This window comes from Scardinius erythrophthalmus, assembly GCF_964197995.2.
Source record: "Scardinius erythrophthalmus genome assembly, chromosome: 6".
NCBI lineage: Eukaryota > Metazoa > Chordata > Actinopteri > Cypriniformes > Leuciscidae > Scardinius > Scardinius erythrophthalmus.
Window position 1 is genome coordinate 21,304,282 of NC_138226.1, and position 23,050 is coordinate 21,327,331.

At 37.7% G+C, this 23,050-nt stretch overlaps 2 protein-coding genes across 3 annotated transcripts; both read left to right on the forward strand.

Annotated features, from left to right (window-relative positions):
• Positions 1–319: 319 nt before the first annotated feature.
• On the forward strand, positions 320–17,198 carry sh3bp4 (SH3-domain binding protein 4). 2 transcript variants are annotated; one of them, XM_081368912.1, is made up of 5 exons: positions 320–475; positions 3,716–3,873; positions 3,970–6,299; positions 11,624–11,812; positions 14,633–17,198. In XM_081368912.1, the coding sequence occupies exons 2-5, from the start codon at positions 3,765–3,767 to the stop codon at positions 14,855–14,857; spliced, it is 2,853 nt and encodes a 950-aa protein (XP_081225038.1). In that variant the 5' UTR covers positions 320–475; positions 3,716–3,764; the 3' UTR covers positions 14,858–17,198. The 2 variants fall into 2 exon arrangements, with proteins under 2 accessions (XP_081225038.1, XP_081225039.1); XM_081368913.1 differs by having other exon boundaries at positions 389–475; positions 3,697–3,873.
• Positions 17,199–21,091: 3,893 nt separating this feature from the next.
• Positions 21,092–22,831, forward strand: arl4cb (ADP-ribosylation factor-like 4Cb). The gene is made up of 2 exons (XM_081369197.1): positions 21,092–21,191; positions 21,273–22,831. Exon 2 carries the CDS (start codon positions 21,501–21,503, stop codon positions 22,077–22,079), a length of 579 nt encoding a protein of 192 aa, XP_081225323.1. The 5' UTR covers positions 21,092–21,191; positions 21,273–21,500; the 3' UTR covers positions 22,080–22,831.
• The last annotated feature ends 219 nt before the right edge of the window (positions 22,832–23,050 follow it).

Below are 23,050 nucleotides of genomic sequence, written 5' to 3' on the forward strand. Positions count from 1 at the left end.
CAAGAGTGAAATAGCCTAAAGCACATACAACTACAATAAAACATTTAAATTTACAATATGGAGTAGGCCTAGGCTAATAAGGCATACAGGCTACCTTAGCTCAATAAAACTTGTATCAGTTAAAAAGCTGTATGGCAGTTAAAGTGTAAAGGGTTTTAGGTGAAGCCTATAGTGCCAAATTCGGACCCCCGCCACCGCCAGATTATTAGACTACCCCTCCAAATCCCCAGTATAGGTAGGTTTAGGATTAGATATGGAGGTGGGGTTAGGGTTAGGCAATCAGTTAGCGGCTTAAATAAGGGGGGTAATAATTTGTCAGGGAGTTGAAATTAGGCACAACAGGGACTCCTCCTGGCTAATGACGTCACGCAGTTTCTCCACTAAACAGCGAAGCGCTTGGGATTGAGACGCGCGCTCACGACAGCCTCACATAACGGTCCACACACTCAATAGACCGGACTGCATCTGCAATAAAGTAAGTAGGCTATAATTCATATATATTTTGCCTTTATTTCTTCATCGGGGTTTCATAGATTAGTGTTGCATTGCTTTTTCCGCCAATACCATTGAGTTACAACTTTCCTAGCTGAATTTACAGCTGCGGTTTCTGACAACTCAGTTTAAATCGAGTTTATGATTTTTGTTTTCGTCGTGTTAGACACTAAAGTGGATTAAAGTGGATCCCGTGTGAGTGTGTAGGTCTACTGAATGTCCTCGTCCGTTGAGATTTCACAATCCGTCTCAACTTGTCTGAGATACACCCACCAACCGTCTTTTATCTTACATAAAGAATCTGAACTTACTGTTTGAGAGTTTAAACTTGCATGTAGTTCTAAAAACCTGGAAAATGTCAGAACATTTTCTTTTGCGCCATATCTTTCGCCTGTAACTGTAGCCTATCGGATGCAAATTTGATTAGTAGGCTATTAGAACTCAAACCTTCAGGAATCCTCTCATGTCAAACTAGAAGCTCCTCTTAAATAATATATACTTTCTCTGCAGCATTAATGTTTAATTTAACAGTCTGAACATGATTTTACACCCATTTCTCCTCAAAAGTTATCTGTAGCCTAGATATTGAGATAAATGGGAACAGATTAAACATGGTCCAGACACTGCTTTGAGCTCTGCCTGGAATGTATTGTCAAAAATGTTTTTAATTCATTTAATCTTCACAGGATAAAACATTACAAATTCTTGTTTAAATATTGCCCTGTACAAGGCTGGAATGCGAAATGGAGGAGAAATAGCCTTTTCTGTGGTGGGACCCATCACAACTTAGGGCTGTTTCCATATCAGTTTTTAAATCTCTCTTGAAAACTTATTTGTTTTCTTTAGCTTTTAAAATTAAAATTCTTTTTGTTTTGATTACTTGGCTTTGTACACCACTTTGGTCAGTCCTAGAACTGTTTTTAAATGTGCTTTATAAATAATAGAACTAGATTGTTTATTGCAATGTCACCAAAAGCAGTGGCCATTTTTCAAAACTCTGCAGGCTTGTAAAACAAGTTTGGAAAAAAAGCCAATGATATAAATGTCCATGACAGTGCAAATTAATTCAACAAGCACAGAGATAGTTAAATTGGGTATGACTGGTATGTCCTACCATGTTGACTCGCTAAAATATGATTAAGTTGTACAATGTAAGTTTTGGGAAATGCAGCACGTCTTTATTTCACAGGCATTTCCTCTGTTTTTCTGAAACAAAAGGTGGAACAATCAAACAGTCTTTCACAGAACAGATCCTAAACACACACACACACACACGTTTTTAGGAACATTTTGACCCAATTCTAAAGAAACTAATCTCTAAATAAGCAGTTTACCACAGATAAATTTGTAGTCATATCTCATACAATATGCAACTTAACACAGCTGCTCTCCATTTGCTGATACTTAATTTGCTGCTTATGTTATCTATTTACGAATGGTCTTACTGTATAACATTGCCATTTGAATTTTAGTGAATTTGTCTGTGAATTTGCTTTCACTAACTGTGAGGCTTTATGGAAACCTTCTAGTTTTAAACATATTTAAACATATTGAGTCCAGCCACATAGTGATTGCTTTGTTGGAGTGATAATCTGATGGAGTGCAAAACAGTTAGTAGTTTCATAATATGTCAGACTGATGTGTGTGAGACATTCCTAGTAGCCTACAGCTGGGCATTTTCTCTAAAGGCGCTTCACTGTGTGTGCTTTCTTCCCCAAGGTGGTAGTCATGGAAACCACTGATGTGTACAGCTGGAGAGCCTTTATAGTTCATGATCAGACTTAAGAGGATGCCGAGTTCCACTCAAACACTATCCTACTTTTGATTACTAAAAGCAAGCGTTGTTTGATCCTTACGCTTGCAGATTGCGCACTTAAAGCAGCTCAGATGGAACTTCTATTTATTTATGAATAATTCAATCACTTTGCGCAATATTTTAAGCAATCATTTGACAACATAAGTCATTGCACAAAAATAAAACTATAATAAAATAAAAGAGGAAATACATTTTGTTCCTTTGATTTCAGGATATAGAAGCAATTGACTGTGTGAACTTTCATAGAGAACAGGGCTTTTTATTCTCAGTTTGTTTTCAGGAGGATGTCATGAATAAGGTAGACATGTCTGGACAAGAACAAATATTTCTGCCCATATTAGCCTTATCTTCAAGACATGTAGTAGCAAAGTGTGGCATCTCTTAGGTTTAGGATAATAAATGGAACAAGGAAATTAAACTGAAATTTCCCATATATACACACACACACACACACACACACACACACACAAGCCTGATAGACTAATTAATGACTAATCACAATGACTAATTAAATGCATTGAAGAAATCACAGTTAACAGTGATTTTATTTTATATATATATATATATATATATATATATATATATATATATATATATATATATATATATATATATTCTCTTTGTAGATGAATTTTTCTGATTGCACTTCTTAATCAAAAAAGAACTGTCACACAATCAATATAAGAAAATCATTGTTCTTTAGAAAATATTTGAGAAATAAAGATTTTTTTAAAGAATTCCACATAACATTCTTATGAAATTCTAGCCTGGGTGCCAGCCCGAACCCCGCCCACAACATTTTTTGGTCGGGAAGTTCGGTCTGGACTCGATCCGTTGAGGAGTAATTAGGCTCGGCTCCCAGAAGGCCGAGCCAATCAAATTGCCAGGGCGGGCTTTAATCGATGATGGACAGATAATCTGCGGTTACGTAATCAGCCACACCATCAAAGAGTGCTTGGGTTGAATTGGTTTTCAACAATGACTGCAGCTGGAGAATTGAGATGTTTAGATTCCGCTATCGCGTCTGTTATAAAAGTTAATTTTAAAAGACGAACAGAGAACCGCAATCAAGGCATTTGTCGATCGGAAAGATGCGTTTGCCGTCAACATACATCACTTACTGCGTTGCTCTGATTGGTTGTAGGTCTATCCAATTGAGTGCAGAGATTTTTTTTCTTGGTTCGGTTAAGACACGCCTCATAATCAAAGCCCTATGGAGCAGTATCAGACTCACATTCTGCCTAGAATATGAGTATGACGAAGTCAGGCTAATGAAATTCCTAATTTTCATGAATTCCTAGTTTATCTCTGGTGGTGTTATTGTGCAAATAACATCAAATTACCTCAAAGAAAAAATCTCATAATGCCACTATATTGCTTTGTAACAGATCTCTCAATCTGAAACAGAAACATGGGAAGAAAAACTTGAGACAAGAGGTGGAGTTAGATACTCACCATGGCTGCCCATCGCATTCGAGCGAACAACAACACTGTGCTCCCCCGCTGCAGATCTGAGGGCGCACTTATCGATCACAGTGAAGGAGTGTCAGAGGCCACCCTTACAGGTGTCAAAGGTTTCTTGTCTTATTCTTACCTTGAAATCAACGTATTGTTAACTTTTATGTTTAATCTCATGCACCATTTCTTTTTCTTTTTTCCAGCGCCTTCTCCTAGCGCCTTACGACTGGATGTTACCTCATTTGGAGCAGTCAAGGAAGTCATTGCCATTAAGGATTACTGTCCGTCCAGCTTTACCACTCTTAAGTTCTCAAAGGGAGACTGTCTTTATGTTATAGACACATCAGGGGGAGAGTGGTGGTATGCACACAACAGTAAAGAAATGGGATACATCCCAGCAGCCTATGTCCACCCAATCAATTATCGAGACTCCTCGTTCAGTGATAGTGGTATGATTGACAGCGTAGGTGACATTTCTGAGGGAGTGAAAGAAATGGACATCTCAGGGGAGTGGCCGGAGTCCTCTAAAACCACAGAATCTAGAAATGAAAATCCTTTTGTTAATAAACGGATGTCAACTAACCCTTTCCTAAATGGCACGGTGCAAGGCTCCTCTGACCAAAACAGTAAGCATAATTCAGCAAATGCTTTGTGTTTTGATGATCTCTCACTTCCCATCTCAAACACCAGCAGCACTGTTAACGTTAATGGCTTTGAAAGTGGGCTCTTTCCCGGCTCAGGGATCGGTCCAAATCTTCGCCGAAACAATTCGTTTTTTAGGGGCAAGCGCTGCTACAGCATGTCAGAGCTGTCTGTCCTACAGTCCTTGTCTGATGGGAATCAAGGTTCCTTGAGTTTTTTTGGTGGCATGAAGTCACCTAAACCTGAGCATTATCAAAGTAGAGAGGATTTCAAAACGGCATGGCTAAATCATCGTAAACTTACGCGATCCTGCCACGACCTGGACTCCATTGGACAAAACCCAGGTTGGGGACAAACCCAGCCAATAGAGACCAACATTGTGTGCAATCTGGACAGTGCAGGCGGTGCCGTGCAGCTACCAGATTCCAGTATCAGCATACATATCCCTGAGGGCCATGTTGCACCTGGTGAGACTCAACAGATATCGCTGAAGGCCCTTCTGGACCCACCATTGGAGCTCAACAATGATAGATGTACAACTGTAAGTCCAGTGGTAGAAGTAAAACTCAGTAACATGGAAACCAAGACCCCAGTCACTTTAGAGATGAAGGTGTCTGTTGTAGTGAAGATAGAGAGCCGCAAAACCACAGAGGTGGTGTGCGTAAGAAGCGACTTCAAAGAAGGCCCATATGTCTCGATTCCACATGTATACATGTATGGAGACACAGTTCAAGTGACTCTGGACAATTTAGAACCTTGCATGTATGTCTCTGTGGTTGCCCAAGCACAAACTGTGGCCCCATACAACACGGTGTGGGAACATGTCGTAAAAAAGGTCACTCTTGGGGTATACGGGCCAAAACACATCCACCCATCCTTCAAGACAGTGGTGGCCATTTTTGGGCACGACTGCGCCCCGAAGACGTTGCTAGTGAGCGACGTAAAAACGTACTCACACTCTACTCCACCTGTCGTCCTCCAGCTCTGGGGAAAGCATCAGTTTGTACTAACAAAACCTCAAGACCTTCAAGTTGGCGTGTATTCGAACATGTCTAATTTTGAAGTAAAAGCCAATGAACAGGCAAGAACAGTGAGGGGATTCCAGATCAAACTCGGCAAAGTTGCCCGTCTCGTCTACATGATTGCAGCCCGGGATTCAACTGACATTTTAGATTTTACTTTGCGAATTCAAGTCAAGGATGATAATGACTGTATCCTGGCCCAGTTCTGCGTTCAGACCCCAACCCCACCACCAAAAACAAGCACAAGCTCCGCTCAAAGGCGCTTCCTAAAGAAAAAGGAAGTGAACAAAATTGTACTGTCTCCTCTTGCAGTGACCACAAAGTACCCTGTGTTTCAGGACAGACTAGTCAAAAACATGAAATTTGCTAAGTTGCTAAAAACTGTTATAAGACAGTCCAAAAGCCTGTATTTGCTAGAGTATCTTAAAGGAGATGTGATAGCTCTTTTGAGTGAGGAAAAAATTAAATTTAAAGGGCATCTATGGACCAAAGAGTGGTACATCGGATATTACCATGGAAGAATTGGGTTGGTGCATGCAAAAAACATTCTAATCATGGGAAAAGTGAAACCTGTTCATTTCAAAGGGCCTGATCTTATGACTACAGTCCTTTTAGAACAGATCTTGAAGCCCTGCATGTGCCTGACATACATCTACGCATCAGTGCGAACGATATTGATGGAGAACGTGGCGAGTTGGAGAGCATTTGCTGATGCTTTGGGCTACGTCAATCTGCCTCTGGCACATTTCTGTCGGACAGAGCCAGACAGTGAGCCTGAAAAAGTGGCTTGTGTTCTCGAGAAGCTTAAGGAAGACTGCAACGCAGCTGAGGGCAAGGAGAGGAAGTCTTTCCAGAAGGAACTCATGAAGGTAAGTGTTGATATGGATGTAGATCTTTCAGCTAAACTTGAGTGTGTACTGAGAGCACCTTCGTAGAAACTAAACATAATAATTGTATAAAATTATATAAATTATGTTAAAAAAAAAAAATATATCAATTTATTTTTTCCTTAGTCATACATTAGTTAATTTATTATTTATAAGATTAGCAACTGCAAAGAGAATCGGGAGAAGAGTGACGTTTTTGAAAGTTAACAAGTCAAAAGTCTGAAAGTCAACTATGATAGCAATAGATCCAGCCTGAAATCGAAAAATGTCATTACTGAAAATTATAAAAACGATGAAGCAGCATGCAATCGACCTCGCAGATGTGATTGAAGGATTTATTACACTTTTCGCTTTTGCAAATGAATAGATTTGTATTAATTAAACTATGAATAATAGATCATTTCTGTAGTTCATACCAGAGCCAGTCAAATGAATATTTCATAACATACTCTGAGCACTCATATAACTGTCAATAAAGCTTGATGTGAAAACTTATGTCAACAGGAACTTGAAGCAGGATGTTTCCTAAGGAAATATCAAGTTGCATTTTAGCTTATATTACAAACACACTTTTAAATATAAATCTGCTCTATAATGCATCAGTCAATCTGCAGTTATTACCTAAAACAAACCTCTCTATGTAAGAGAGAGTTCACTGAAGACTCTCTAAATAAAAATATTTTAATACACATATTTTAATATCAAATTAAAAAAGAAGTTGTGATTAAACCTCTAAATATATCAATATAAAAATACACATGTAAGAAGGACTTGCCTTGCCTACAACAGTCTACCAGTGGCCTTCTCATTAATGCCGTGTTTTGCTCAAATATTTCATTTCATATGAGCTTCAATGAAAATTCCAATGCTTAATCTGACAAGTCTTTACAAAGCAGCACAGAATGAAACCATTTTAATGTTAAATATTCCAGGTCAATGTGTTAAATATCTGTAGGTTGACTTCCTGAAAAGTGTAAACACTGTCAGAAATTACACACATTTTCCGTTAACGTTTATTTTTGGCTGCGATAATGTATGCAATTGTGTGTGTGTGTGTGTGTGTGTGTGTGTGTGTGTGTGTGTGTGTGTGTGTGTGTGTGTGTGTGTTTCAATTACTCAAATCAATTTTGAAAAGTCAGAAACACACCAAATCACCTAAAAATATTACTAAAGTTTAAAACTTTCAACTTATGTGCAACTGTAAAAGTAAACAACCACCCAGATGAAAAAAAACATACAGTCGAAATGCACAAGACTTAAAAAGGTTATCTTCAGTATCTGATATCAACACGCAGAGACACATCATATAAAGTGCATGCGCATACACGCTTAAGTTTAGTTAATGCTGGGTCTCAACTGAAATAACAATGAGCTGAAACAGCATCTGCTCAAAACACCACATTTGTTGTGAGATTAAAATGATATTGACAATATACATTGTTTCATAGCACGGCCCTTTGACAAAGTCACTGAAGTGAAGCTAGCAGATACTGTCTGTCAGATACATAGAAATGTTCTTCATGTCCTAAAATTAGGAAGGGTCATCCGTGACCATCTCAAACGTGACAACAGACCCGTGAGTGAAAATGCCGGAAGATGTGAACGTGTTGAAGAGTCTTAGTTGTGCAGATGTTTCCTTTCTTATTGTTAACATTTACACAGAAGCATCAAATATGGACCGAGAGGCGCCTTAAACTACACAATCCCTCCACACCTACAAATCTATTGCCAAGATATTGCTAACAGATATGCAACTGTAATTCTCTGCACGTTTTAATAAACTACTTGCATATTCTGAATAGAGAAGAATTTGCATTTTAGAGCAATGGATTCCCTCTTGAATTCCCTCTGGCCTTTTGATTTATGAATAAAATGAGGTCTGCGGTTAATAGTACACAAAGAGACTTTACTGTTTTGTTTTACAAAATAAATTACACACAGTCAAATGTGAATTTTGAAACCCATTAGAAATTCCCAAGGGAAGCCGTAGCGAATTAGTCTTTCGGGTTACCTAAAAAAAAGGACATTCTGACTGAACAGCTTTATAGAACTTTGCAATTCCATTTTTAATCAGTAAAAGTTCCAGTTGTAAATCTTTTTCCTGGCATATTCTCCAGTCTGGGCTACATTTAGGGTCAGATGAATTTACAGACATGCTTCAGAAGAACAAGTGAATGTCTCTAAACTTTGAGTCTTTGATTCCCCACGGTCTCCTCCCATTTCCCTTAGCCTATTGTTCCAGCAGAAGAGTGGTTCTGTATAAATGCTCAGAGATTTCTTACAATAGTTTATAAACAGAAAAAAGAAGACAGAACGGTCAGCTTATATAACAGGAAATCAAAAGAGACAGGCAAGAGGAAATATAATGAAGTATGAGTAATATCATAAAATCAGATGTTAAAGAAGATGAATTTAAGAGAGAAACATACTAAAAGCATTCAAGTAATCATGTGTTCAGCTGTCTTATTAATGAAAGCTGCATTGTCTAGTGCACATGCAGTGTTAAATCAAGGCTAAGCAAATGTACGAGCATGCTAACTAATTCACGTGTTATGTTATATGAATTTAAAGAATTTCTGCACTGATAAAATATCTCGATTTGCTCAGGCAGGCTTTGTGTGTAATATAATTAAATTCCTGTAGTAGGTCAACTGGTAGATCATGACGCTAACAATACCTGTCAATTGGATTCCTACTGAACATATACTGATTCATTTTTTTTATAGCTTGATTTCACTTTACTGAGTAAAAATACTCCAATGCACTACTCAATTCTCAATGTGTGTATTTACAGACTTTTTATAGGTCAAATTAACAACACTTCTTTTGGAACTGTTAACATTTTCCAGAATATTAATATAAAATAAACTTTTTCAAAAAGTTTAGCCAGCTAGGTTCACTGGGTATTACTTTGAATCAATGTATCATCAGTAATAAAGAATCTGCACACCAAAAAATAAACAAATAAATCATGGAGATAAGAGGCTCAGAGTATTTATGGGAAAGTCCAATGGACTGAAACATTTTTTTACTTTTTTTTTTTTTGTGCACCTCAATTTATAAGCCTCTTGTCTGCCATTAATTGTTTGTTTTATTGTTTTATTCTTATTATTTTATGTGTGGACTCCAGCATATTAAGATACATTTAGGAGAGAACAAAATAACAAAACAATGAAACCAGCTTTGGCATTTTTGTGTGCAAAACAGTGAAATTATTAGGAATTAAAATCATTATAATAACAATTTGTCCTGGATATTTTTTTCAATATATTGTTTAAATGATAACACATTTGGATATTCTGTTTTCTAGTTACGTTTCTTGTCATTTCTGAGGAATTAACATCTGGTTCTGGATTCTGTGACAGTCAAAATCCTGAGCAGCAGATTTTGTTTGTCTTTCTGTTACTACAGTGTCTCTGGAGGGTTTACTTAATAAGTTCCTGACTGTGACAGGGGTCAGAGGTGAGACACCTCAGGAAGCAGGTGCACATGAAAGGCCTTATCTCTCTTTAGCTAATGCACACAATCAATGTGTACAGAGTGTGATACTTTCACACACAATATGATTTCTATTTCACTTGCATCCAGACAGTGAGTGGCAAATTCACTGCTTGTGCTACAGGAGAGGAGTGAAGATTGTACCGATCACAAAAATGTATCTTCCTTTTAGCACTGACTGAATGTACAAGTCAAAAACATACCGTCCTGTGTGTTTGTAGAACTAACATCTTTGATAAGATGGAAAGCATCCAAGACTCCTGCTATCTCATTGCTCTGTTTGGAACCAAACAGGTCTTCTGGGGCATCAGCGCCGTGTTCCTCCCCCTCTGAGCAGACTTCCTGTCATTCCAAACATTCCAAGACACGGAACTGGAATCAGAGATTAGTGGGTTTAGGGCGTGTAACTTTTAAACACTTGCTTCTGTTGTGAGACCATATTTGAGTGCATGAAGTACACCTGCACTTTTGACAAATGCTGAATTACATTCACTGATGGCACTAGTAGAAAGACTGATTCTTTTCTTTATTGTATAAAAAAGCGCTAACAAAGTATAAATGTCACATGTCATCATCAGCAGATAACAGTTTTGTAGATCAGTGAATGTCATTCAAAAGGCACAGTGGAATATAAGTCCTTATTCAGTTTTTTAAATGTCAGAACAAACTCTAAGGGAGAAAAGAAGGTCACATTAATAAGACGGAACACTTGGCAAAAGAACGGCCGGATATTCCACCCTAACATTTCCCTTGTCCAAGGGGCCCGGAGTCACTCTCATTATATTGTGCTCACAGGAGCATGCACGTCGCTTCCTGCATATCGCCACATTTATCAAAGGACCCTGGATGATGACTTGAGCTCTTGATTGGTCCAGATCTTCTGAGGCGGTGCTTAGAAAACCACTAACACTATCTCAGTTTTGTAGTTTGTGTTGCTGTGTACTCTTGGTGAAGGTTACTTATTAGAACAGGATTTATTTAGCAACAACTAGGGGAAAAAGAAAACACTTTTATAGCAGATGACATGGTGTGAGATTATGAAAGCAGCTAAACAATAGTACACAACTACACAAACTATAAATTTCAGTTTGATGTGAACAATTTTACTGTGTCAAATATTTGCACATAGGTTCAACGTCATTTACGATTTTGGGCATGATATTTTAAGCATGGGGTAATGCATTGTAACTAGGGATGCACTGCCAATAAAATGATGCACTGGTAATAAAAATTATATATTTTTTATGTTAAAGCTGATAACCAATAAATGGTCAACGTTAAAATCCGTAACTGAAAACAATGAAAAGTAAAATAAACCATTTTAAATGTTACAATAGTGTTTAGGCATACAATATTAAAATGTACAGTTTGAGAAAATGGATATTCCTTTGCTAAAGACTGCATCTAGATGGACAGTTGCATTTTTGTTATCATTTACCCTCATGTCGTTCCAAACCAGTATGACTAAAAGAACATATTTTGAAAAATATCTCTCTTTTTTGGCATGCAGGGAAAGTCAAGGGGTTCCTTTGTGGTTTTGGACCCCACTGAATTTAACTGTAAATAAAAACAGTTCTTCAAAATAACGTATTTTGTGTTCCACAGAAGAAAAAACTCATACAGGTTTAGAACAACATGATGGTGAATAAATGATGACAGTATATTAATTTTTGAGTGATCCCTATAATACCTTTATGAAATTATAACTCTAAGCAAGTGTTAGACAATTGCACAATTAAATTTCCATTATATGCCAATATCAATAGAGAAAAAAAAAATTAGTATGCATTTCTGTATCTTTCTTTCAGGCTCTTCTGAAGATGGACTGTCAGGGCCTGGTGGCACGACTGGTCATGGACTTTGTGCTGTTGACCACAGCGGTGGAGGTTGCGGGACGCTGGAGGGAGCTTGCTGAGAGACTGGCTAAAGTGTCCCGGCAGCAGATGGAAGCATATGAAGCTCCACACAGGGACATCAGAGGACAACTGGACAGCGAGGTAAAACAAACTCACAACGCACCCAAACCTGAACATTCTGTCATCATTTACTCACCATCATTTACTTTAGTTAGTGTGTAATGTTGATGTTTGAGCATAAACAACATCTGCAAAGTTACAACGCTCAAAGTTCAAAGCAAAGGAAGATATTTGCTTTTAAAGAAATAGTTTTTTAAGGACTGATACAAACGGCTGGTAGGGACTGCATGACATTCCTCCCGGGTTAGTGACTTCACTAACCCTAAAATTTACATAAACCCCGCCCCCGGGAACACGCAAGCAGTGTTGAAAAGAGGAAGAGTTGTTGTAGTACAGCTGCACATGTGTGAGTCTGCATCCGTCTTTTCACCTGCAATACAGTACGTAACACAAATGCAATAGCATGTCACTCTGTAGGCATCTTACAACAGTTTCCACACGAGCGATTTTATAGATTATCATGACAGAATATGCTAATCAAAGACTTGAAGATAGTTAACTCCACATCAGCAACTTAAATTCATCAACTAACCATTCAGAAATGTCCTGTTGCATTCTACATTTTGTCACTTCTTCTTGTGTCTCTCCATCATTGTCCGACTCCAGTTTCAACAAAAAAGGCAGAACAGTTGTCTGCATGAGGTAATCGGAGCTGTTAATACACACAAGCTCTTGAAGCTCCGCCCTCTGTGCCGGTACCAGCAGCTCATTTGCATTTAAAGGGACACACACGAAACTACGCGTTTTTACTGACCCTCAAAAAGGGACAACTTTTACATGCTGTAAACAATTATCTGTGGGGTATTTTGAGCTAAAACTTCACATACACACTCTGGGGACAACAGATACTTATTTTTCATATTGTAAAAAGGGGCATTATACCACCCTTTTAAGCTTTACATGAGGTTGAGTACATTTTTGGGTGAAATATTCTTTTAAAACTGACTGGCTATATATCAACTAAAAGACAAGGCTATACTCCTCCAGGAATTTAACTTAAGAGCATGTTTGATTAATGACAAGTCATGAATGATGATTTTGGAATGTGGAAGCTCTGTTATCCTGTGCTGGTGCTGATAGACTCTCAGCCTACAGAGTGACATTAAACAGGGAGGCAAAATATATATCCCGCATCTCATGGCAATTTGTAACTATTTTACGTTTTGCAGAATTGGTGACTAATTCATATGATCTCATTCGTATGTTTTTATCCAATCTGCTTACGCCCCGCTGACGATTTAGGGGTGTGCTTAGGGCCTTCATGCTTACTGTTTTTTTTGTTTTTGTTTTAAATCATATATTTTCGTACAAATCACATTGTACAAATTCATGCCAAATCACCACCTTGTAAAATGCATATTCTTAGGAGATTGGATTGTAAAAAAGAGTTTGTTTGCACAGTTTACACAGTGTTTAAAATGTGCTAAGGACGTGGCTCAGATTGTAGAACATTGACATTACAGACAACTGTGCAAACAAAACATAGACATAGATTATGTACACACAAAGTTAAGAAAAAAATTATATCTGAAGTACACTGCAACAAGACAACATTTTTTACATGCTTTAACTCATCAAAATAAGTTAAGCAATTTTTTACTTTTTTAATTATACAAGTTATACTAGATTCAACTTTTTTTTTTTTTTTTTGGTTTAATGTAATTTAAGTTGAAATGACTTCCAAGCTTATTGTACTTAAAAAAATTAAGGCAGCAACTTTTTTTACAGTGTATAGAATGTTGAATATTCTAATTTGTCACAAATGGATAAAGAACAATGTCCTAATGAGATTGGTGCGAGAGATAGTAGCTGACATATGAAAAGTATGAAAATCAAGCATAGCGTCAGTTCTGGCAGGTCACGTTATTCAAGCTCGCATCAGCTGACTCTCAGCTGATCCACGTCTACCATTAGGAATACGACACCCAGCACAGCATTCTTATATTAGCTCCTTCAGTATTATCAACAGCTATCGCGCTTCTCAGGAGCTAATTACCCTCCTCCAGCTCCTCCTCTCATCCAGTCAAGATTGGCATTCTGATTCCCCTTTGAATCGAACTAAATTCTCGAATTATGTTGTACATTAAGGGTACGTTTACACGACAATGATGTGCTTAAAACGGAGAAGTTTTTCATTTCAGTTTTCCATTCACACGGATCCGCGAAAACGACCAAAAACGCTGTATTCTGCTGCCAGCCCATTAGATGGTGATGAAACACGTAATATGCTTTTGCATGACGTCATCGTCTTCAGAGATTCACGTTTTTGCTGTTTACACAGAGACCGTTTTCAAAAACTTGCACTTTGAAACCTGTTAGAAACCCTTTGCGGTTTCAGGCACCCAAAACGCCATTGTCATGTAAACGAACATCCAAAGCGCATAAAAAGTTTTACGTTTTTAGTTGAAAATAGTGTCGTGTAAACAGCCCCTAAAATTTTAAGTTCTGTTCTGTTTACCCTAAGGGGGGCTTATCCATGCTAGGCTGCATGGATGCGCAGGGAGTTCTTGCCCAGAACGGAACCATACCACCAATCCAAACTGTATGCTAATTGTCAATCATATTTGACGACAGTGGTCCTGACAGAACTGGGTTAGAGCAGCGATTACAGGAAACCTGATTTAAGTGTTTGCATCTAGCTCAGAAAAGGAACCAAAATGTTCTACCAACAATTGATGAGATTGTGAGCTTCCTCTTACTCTTTGTTTCACTGGCTTGGGGAATTTGCACACACATTCACTTTAATGGAGATACAGATTGGGTATAGACGCCTGGATATCATGTGCATGCAGGTGTACATGTCAAATTAAAATTAATATTTAATTTTTTTTCCTCACTAAGGCTATGTGGAAACCTGCATATGACTTCCTGGTCACATGGGCAGCCCAGATTGGGGACAGTTACAGGGATGTGATTCAGGAACTTCACACTGGATTGGACAAAATGAAGAACCCCATCACCAAGCGCTGGAGACACATCACTGGCTCCCTCGTCCTTGTCAACTGCCTGGATCTCCTACGGAGCTCCGCCTTTAGCCCCTCCCCTCAAGATGACTGTGCCATATAAGGACTGCCTACACCAACTGGCTTTTACGAGACCCAGATACACCTGATTTCAATTTCCTAAAGGGCCCCTATTATGCTCATTTACAGGTTAATAATTTTGTTTAGGGGTCTAGAATAAAATTGCATGATTAAATGTTCAAAAAACTAATTTTTCTTTTAATTTACATTGTTACGGCACCTGTTTTCACCCTCTGTCTGAACGCTCTCTTTTAGTTTCCTGCCGGAAAGCCCAGTCTGCTGTGATTGGTCTACCGCTTGGAGCGTGTGTCACAAATATAATGCCCCTACCATAACCGGTGCGTTTTAGCTTCCGGTGCTTTGAACAGGCACTGTAAAGACTACTGTAACTACGCTATGGCGTCAGTTTTGCTGTATCAGTCCGAGCCTGCGTCTGATAATGACAGTCAAGAAGAACAATCTGATCGACCCAAACCACCACTGCAAGCATAACTTGTGCAGGTCATTTTTTAAAAACCTCTCTTCCATTTCAGATATGATACAACTTTCTCCATTAAGACATTAACTGCATAGTTCAGGAAAGAGTCGTTAAAAAAATGGTGAGAACACAACAAAAGTTTGTGGTTATACTGCTGAGGAATAGTGTTTAAATACTGATTCTTTCCATTTTTATGCTTTTGTAAGTCCATGTAATGATGTTTTTCCCTCGCACGCAGTAAAAAAAAAAAAAGATAAACTCCAGTTTACATGCACACACATTTATAATAGTTAATAGGTCTCCTTTTAAGACCCTTTTGTTTGTACAATAAAAAATTGTACATTGGACCAAATGTGTAGGCTATTTCTGATGTTTTAATACAAAACAAAGGCCTCTATCTCATGGATATGTAAAACTTCAAATGTAAAATAAGATATGATTGTTCAGATTCATGATTTTATACTTGTACATTTTTTACAAAAGATATGCTTTTACATACTTGTAAATTTAATACTGCAATATAGGGCAGTACGATTAACTGTAATTGATTTTCAATTTTGGCTTCAACGATTATGAAAACAACATAATCGAGGTGAAACAATTATTGTGCCCTGCCACATTCAGTCCAGGGCACCTTCCTTTCATTCACAGAACGCTTTCGTTCCTCCCTAATCAACCCAAACTTAACATCCAAAACAGCCATATCCGCAAATATTGTAAACTGCAGTCTACTGTTGCTAAACTACGGGAAGTGTTTGATAATAAACCGTGTTATTAAAAGCACATTATGCCACTGTTCCCCAAGTGGCTTTCTGTGTGCACAAACAAAGATAAGAAAATGGGCTTCAGATACGCACCTTAAACGCGTACACACACACACAAAAAAAAGTCAAAATGCCTTTTTGGAGAGTATTAACGTAAACACAGTGGGTTATGTCTTAAGTAAACGTGCAGAGTTAAGGAAGAAAATGTGTGTGTAACAGTATATTGGATTTGTGCATCAGCTTTTAAAGTGACAGCAGCCTAATAAACATACTGCAGTGTCATTAATGATAATCAAACAACAAATGATAAAGGCAAATCACTCGCTGATCTTGACTGAATAACTTAAGTAGCTTTAATAGGGATTAATCTATATTTAATGTGTACAGTAAGACTATGCAGTGTCATATCATATGCAGTGTTATTTTACATTTCATAATTATTTTTTGTAGAATATTACGCATCTGAATACAACTATTAGTAGGCTACATCTTTCTGAAAATGTAAAACACTGTTTATTTAATTTGTATTTCCATTCTGTTGTATTTATTTTTTCCATTTTGTTTGTAATGGTTTCTTTGTTCTTATTGTATTGTTGACTCTTTACTTGTCTTCTGTGATTGTTTTGAGGCCTTTTTCTTACATTAGTTAACCTAGTAGGCTAATAGTTTTTCCTGAAGTATCGATAATTGTGAAATTTCAATGTTTAAAATTATTCAATCGTGAAATAAGACTTTGATCATATCGCCCAGCAATAATCTTCAGTATTGACCAAAAATAATCGAACAGCCCTACTGTAACAATTTTTCTCTTTTGTTTTGTGTTCTTTTATAATCCTAACTGCATTGTAGCCTATGCTAAACTGCCTGTTCCACTTTGCTCTAAGTGTCTATTGTTTATGAAGGCCTACTTCAATTTTAAGTAGCCTAATGTTATAAGGGAAAGTAAACACACATCAGCACATGTAAAAAAGAAAGAAAAAAGCTTCTGATCATCACCTGGCAAATAAAAATGTTTACTTACCATTGGTGCGCTGAAGCTGATGAGAACTTTTCCTTTGCAAATTGTTGTGCTGTTAGGCCTACTTTATTTCAGCGTGTTTTCCTTTTGTTAATAATTTCCTTTGATAAACGAAATTAATCTTAAAGGTTTCTGGCTGGAGGTAATCATTTGTACTGCAATTGTAATGTAATTTTCATTTATTCCGCTGAATCTGCTCAAACTGTAACTCACAGCTCACAAAATATCAACTTTGGTGCGTAGCGGAAGTCGAACATTTTTCGCCTGTGGGAGAAGCTTGCGTTCAAGAGGTGAGTAGCTACGAATTAAAGTGTGTGGAGCTAGAAGTATATCTAGCTCTAAGTAAAATGTCCCTAATGAGAAAGTTCAAAATTTTCTAACAAAATGGCCAGTTATTGTTTGATGTCAATGTAGCCAGTAGCCTACGAAGTAGCATATTAGCCTATTCATGCGGCCTCTGTATTTCGTTCTAGTCCAATGGTTTGTTGTAATTCCAAACAGCACATATAGATTTTTAATAATATAGCAGTTTTATTAATTATTTTATCAATGTAAAAAAGATCACTTTGTTCATTCAAAGTTTAAATGCATTAATAAAATACAATTTTATTAAATTATTTATTTCTTTATTCTGTGGAAAATAAATGCTAGCATCTACACATGATGACTGCTAATCTACGTCTCTGTATCCAGTTTGGAAATTTTTACAACATGCCTTGTACAACATGTCACAGTAGATTTGGTTACACATTTACTGTGCACATTCTGAGAGGATACTGTTCTGGTGTAAATTATATTATACATTAACCAGCATCTGACTTGCTGAAAATAATGTTTCTTTCATTTTCGGTCGACCTGTTCTCCAAAGAGCTTATGTGGCATCAAGTTGGCTTGAATAGCCTCATTTGTAACGGTTAAATGTTTAATGTTAAACTGATGTGTCTGTATTTGTCAGATTCTTCATATAATGGCTTTGTGAGTAGGCTATATGGTAGCCTATGTATGTATGTATGTATGTATATATATATATTCACTCAAATATATTTGTTAAGTGTTAACTTGAACAGCATTCAAAGGTCATTTTCTTACTGTGGCTACTGAGAGTTTTACAAATGTCAAGTATTATGTGCAAATTCCAGTCTTATCACTCCATCATAATTTTTCTCTCTGTTTGACAGGCTCTCCCTAGAGAAATTTTGACGAATGTAAACAGTCATCGCTGTGGGTCTAACAAAAATGTGCGTACATCTGCCCATTCAGTAGACACAGGCATGTAGACAGCATAGTTCACGTCACAAGTCTTTCATCTGGGCCCTCTCTGACTCTCTGGAGGGGAACCATGCTTCTGACAAAAATCTGAAAGACACTGTGTGTGTGTGTGTGTGTGTGTGTGTGTGTGTGTGTGTGTGTGTGTGTGTGTGTGTGTGTGTGTGTGTGTGTGTGTGTGTGTGTAGCTGGGGTATCAGGTGCCCCGGTGCAGGTTGTTGCTGTGGGTCCCCTTGAAATCGTTCTCCGGAGCAGGGGGGCTCCCCTCAGATGAAATCACGTTCGGGGTCCCCTCCATTGAAATCGCGGGACCTAAAGCCGGGGGACCCTATAATCACCACCTTTCACCCTGCTATAGCGACAGCCCTGTGTGTGTAATGTACATGTAGAATCAACTGTGAAGATTTTATACAGTTGTACCTGCTATTCCAAAGACACGGTCAAGCAAGTTGTCTGTTTATGAATGTGTCTGCATTTGCTGGGATATGCCATAAATAAACTGTGTTCCTCCTTGGGTCAGTGAGCAGTGGAGGTTTTTTTTTTTTTTTCGTTTCAGGAAGACAAAGACAAATTACTTTCCTCTGTATAAAGCTTCATTTTTCTTTCTCTTTATGCTAATGCTAAAAAAGAATGGTGTTTTGAAATAGTCCATGATTGAATGTTACACCCTGAGTAATTTTCTTACTGCAAATGGGTAATTACAAAATAAGGCCAATTCTCATTCCCAGTAATTTCTCCTACATTTCCATCACATATCTACCATCTAGTGGACAAACAGTTGTAAGCCTAAGGTTTACTCAGTAAAGACAATCTCTTGACAATAAAAAGACAATTGCCTCATCTGTAGGCCTAAAGGTTAAATGTTTAATGTTGAACTGATGTGTCTGTATTTGTCAGATCCTGAGCCACAGAGCCACACACATATATATATATAAACCCAGATTGTTGCCCAGTAACCGTATCTGAGTTGTGTTCAATGAGCAATAAGTGTATGATACTGTAATTAAACCTGACATTAATGATTGATTACCATATGTAAAAAAACTTTTGTCATTGTTGTGTTGTTGATGCTGGTTCCTTTGGGTTATTAGATCTTTCTTAGTAGGTCTGATTAAAATTCGGAAAGTGCTTTTAATTTTTCAGTCTATAGTTTGCCAATTCAGAGCTCCTTTTCTTAATAGCCTATTGCACCGATCTGTTTGGCCTATGGATTTGTCAACAATTTGAATTACCCACCTGAATTAGTGACTTTTCTTAATTTTATGAGGACTGGTTTTAGACAAAATTTTGATTTGATAGCATGCCACAACACTCATCCATGAAAAGTTTAGGCTACATTACGTTTTTGGTCTCAGAGGCTGTTACCAAATGCAATGAAGTTTAACCAGTCTCTGACCGGTGTACAAATAGAGATAGCCTACACTCTTTTTATTGACCGTGTTTTTTCCGGGGTCAATTTGAAAGCCTGGGTTTTGATAAAAAAAAAAAAAAAAACATTTAAAAAAAAACTGTACCTACTATGAACGGTAGGTGGCGCTACATAACAACAATAACAATACCCGCAATGTAACTTTTATGTAACTGAAATAAGACCGTGAGATAATGCTCGTTTTAGAAAAGATTTGGGCAAAGACGAATTACAAATTTAATCACTTTTAAGAGGTAGTAGGTTATGCTATAATGATTCAAATTTGCTGTGGAAATATAGGCCTAAGTCGGCGGAATCATTTAAACGATTTCAGGGAATGTTGAAAAACGTGTCTAAAATGTTGCATTTTTTCCTAATGTGTTTCTGAACAAATCGGTGCAACCCTGTTGACGCACCCTGCGGTTTCTTTACGAATGCAATACATCTTCCATGAAAACTAGGAATAACCTGTGTCCTGTGCGCATACTGCTGAGGAAGGTTATGTGGAAAACCATTTTAACATTTAATCCTTAGAACCAACTAGTTGTGAACTATTTTTGTTGCTATAACTTATTTACTTAAATTGTATTACTGGCCAGTAGGCCTACACTACACAAATAAAGGTTATTTATTGGTATCGATGGTTTCATGAAGAAACGGAACCTTTCCATTCCACAAAAGGTTCGAAAATGGTTATTTAGAATAGGCTAAAATGTTTTTCCACAATAAGAAGAATATTGTTCTTTTAAGAACTTTTTACTAAAAGGTTCTTTGGGTAACCCAAAATTGTTCTTCAGTGGCATCGCTGTGAAAAACAACGTGGAACCTTTATTTTCGAAATCACTAACTAGCCTATTATTCATGGACGTAATTAATAATTAATGAGGGACCATTGAATTATTGAAAAATAATGTACATTCTGGGTGTGCATTGTTTTTAAATAATTCATTGACCCCCCTCGTCAATTAGCCTATTCCATAGTTATTTAAGCACAAAATGTTTTACATGGCTAAATACATTTAGGTTGCAGTTTATAGGTAACATCACACATTTTAAAATAATAGCAAATAAAAATAATAATACAGCAAAAATTAGACTTTCTATATGTAGACTCAAATTGTCCATGTAATGTGTTTTACTGTAAATACAAATAATTCGTGTAGGTTACTGATTAAATAGCCTACTAATAGTTTAATAGGCTATTTAATAGTGAAAAAGATAGTCATTCGTGGACTACCAAGTGTTTAACAAAATAATTGCTAGTAACAAAAACGTATAGCCTACTAATTAGTTTAAATGAATAAATGGCTTGCCATAAAAGGGGTTTGTTTTTCAGTTTCCACATGAAATGCGGGCGGAGTTTCTCCAGTGTGAGGAGCAGCTGCTGCAGGGCCACTGCTGGCTTTCATTCATTATCATACATTCGCTTGTGTCCGTCACCTCGTGAGTAGACACGTTCGTGTTATGTCTAAAACACATTTCTGATCACATTCATTCATCGCTAATGTGGACAACCACCGGCAGAGACTGAACACCGAGACGTCTGGAGGAATTTGAAGCAGTTTGTGGGGGGAATGTTGATGTGAGCTGTTACTGCGGAGACTCTCCGCTCACAGAGGAGTGTTTACCGAGCACGAGATGATCTCACGCGCACTGCAATGATCACTCCATCACATCCTGTCTGAATTTGGTCGAATCGCTGGTGCCAAGGGGGTCTGCTTTGGTTTTACCCCTGCTAACGAGGAGATCAAAATGGGGAACAGTTTCTCCAATATATCCGCGTTTCAGTCCCTCCATATAGTGATGCTTGGTTTGGATTCCGCAGGGAAAACCACGGTCCTTTACAGACTGAAATTCAACGAGTTTGTCAACACTGTACCCACAATAGGATTCAACACGGAAAAGATCAAGCTTAGTAATGGCACGGCCAAAGGAATAAGCTGTCATTTTTGGGATGTTGGTGGGCAGGAGAAACTCCGGCCCTTGTGGAAATCTTACAGTAGGTGCACTGATGGCATTATTTATGTGGTGGACTCAGTAGACGTGGATCGACTGGAGGAGGCCAAGACAGAGCTCCATAAAGTGACCAAATTTGCTGAAAACCAAGGAACACCGCTTTTAGTCATAGCTAATAAACAGGATCTGCCAAAATCTCTGTCTGTGGCTGACATAGAGAAGCAGCTCGCGCTCCAGGAGCTCACGCCTGCCACTACATACCACATCCAACCGGCCTGTGCCATCATCGGTGAGGGGCTTCACGAAGGCATGGATAAACTGTATGAAATGATAGTCAAACGACGAAAAAGCCTCAAACAGAAAAAGAAGCGATAACTCTCTTAGCCTGAACCTGCCTTTTTTCCATTGCTGATGGCCTGAGTCATTGGGTTTGCCATTACAACATTGCACTGTTGACATTCATCTGAATGGTTGGTTGTTCTCGAGCTGGATTTATGTTGCATGTGATTGTGATGGCGCAGGTGAACCAAAAAAATGGAAATGATTTGTTAAGGGCTGGTCCTGATTAAGCTGCCATTTATTTGCATAGCCTGGTCATCAGTTTGAAGGAGTTCTCTGAAGCACTGTGAAAAACGCTGTAACATTTCATGGAATGCTTGATATCTATTTTGACTCTTATGGAAGAGAGTGAACTTCTAAGAACATTATCGAGAACTTTAGCTTCAAAATCCCAGAAGGAAATTGGGGTTTGAGGACCTTGTAATTCACAAAAATTACTGTAACTTCACAGAGCCTGCAGTGAGTATATGAGACCTCATGAAGATACAGGAACTCTGAAGAACTCAAGTGATGGGCAGGGCATTTCCTGCAACACGGTCGACCTCTAAGCACTTTTTTTCTTACCAAGATAGTAGTGTACAACACTGTAGATCAGATATTAGACTGTCAGTGTATTACAGAGTCTAAATGAAACCTGAAGTATTTTTCAATTAAAATGTGTTAAAGCAAACATCTCTCATGTTCTTTATCATGTCGATCTGAGGGTAAAAGTTGAGGTCAGTTCAGCTGTATGGATGAATCACCTCAGATTTTATGTTGTTCAAAGAAATAGTGATTAGATTGTCTTTTGTACCAATATGTTAGATATTAGATAGCCTATTCATTGGAAATTTCACTAGTATGAAACAAATCATTTGGGCTTTTTCAGTCTCTTAAAGTGGAGTTATAAGAGCTACCAAGCTGTAGAAACATTTAAAGAAGCCACACTGATCACTTCAATGCATAAATGATAGCTTAGCCTATTACCTAAACTTATTTATGGACGGCTAAGTTTGAAATCACAATTC

Bases quoted from the DNA above. Each gene is read 5' to 3' on its own strand.
- arl4cb (XM_081369197.1), top strand. From the start codon at position 21,501: ATGGGGAACAGTTTCTCCAATATATCCGCGTTTCAGTCCCTCCATATA.
- sh3bp4 (XM_081368912.1), top strand. From the start codon at position 3,765: ATGGCTGCCCATCGCATTCGAGCGAACAACAACACTGTGCTCCCCCGC. The intron at 3,874-3,969 runs GTGTCAAAGGTT...TCTTTTTTCCAG, and splicing joins GTCAGAGGCCACCCTTACAG to CGCCTTCTCCTAGCGCCTTA. The intron at 6,300-11,623 runs GTAAGTGTTGAT...TCTTTCTTTCAG, and splicing joins TCCAGAAGGAACTCATGAAG to GCTCTTCTGAAGATGGACTG.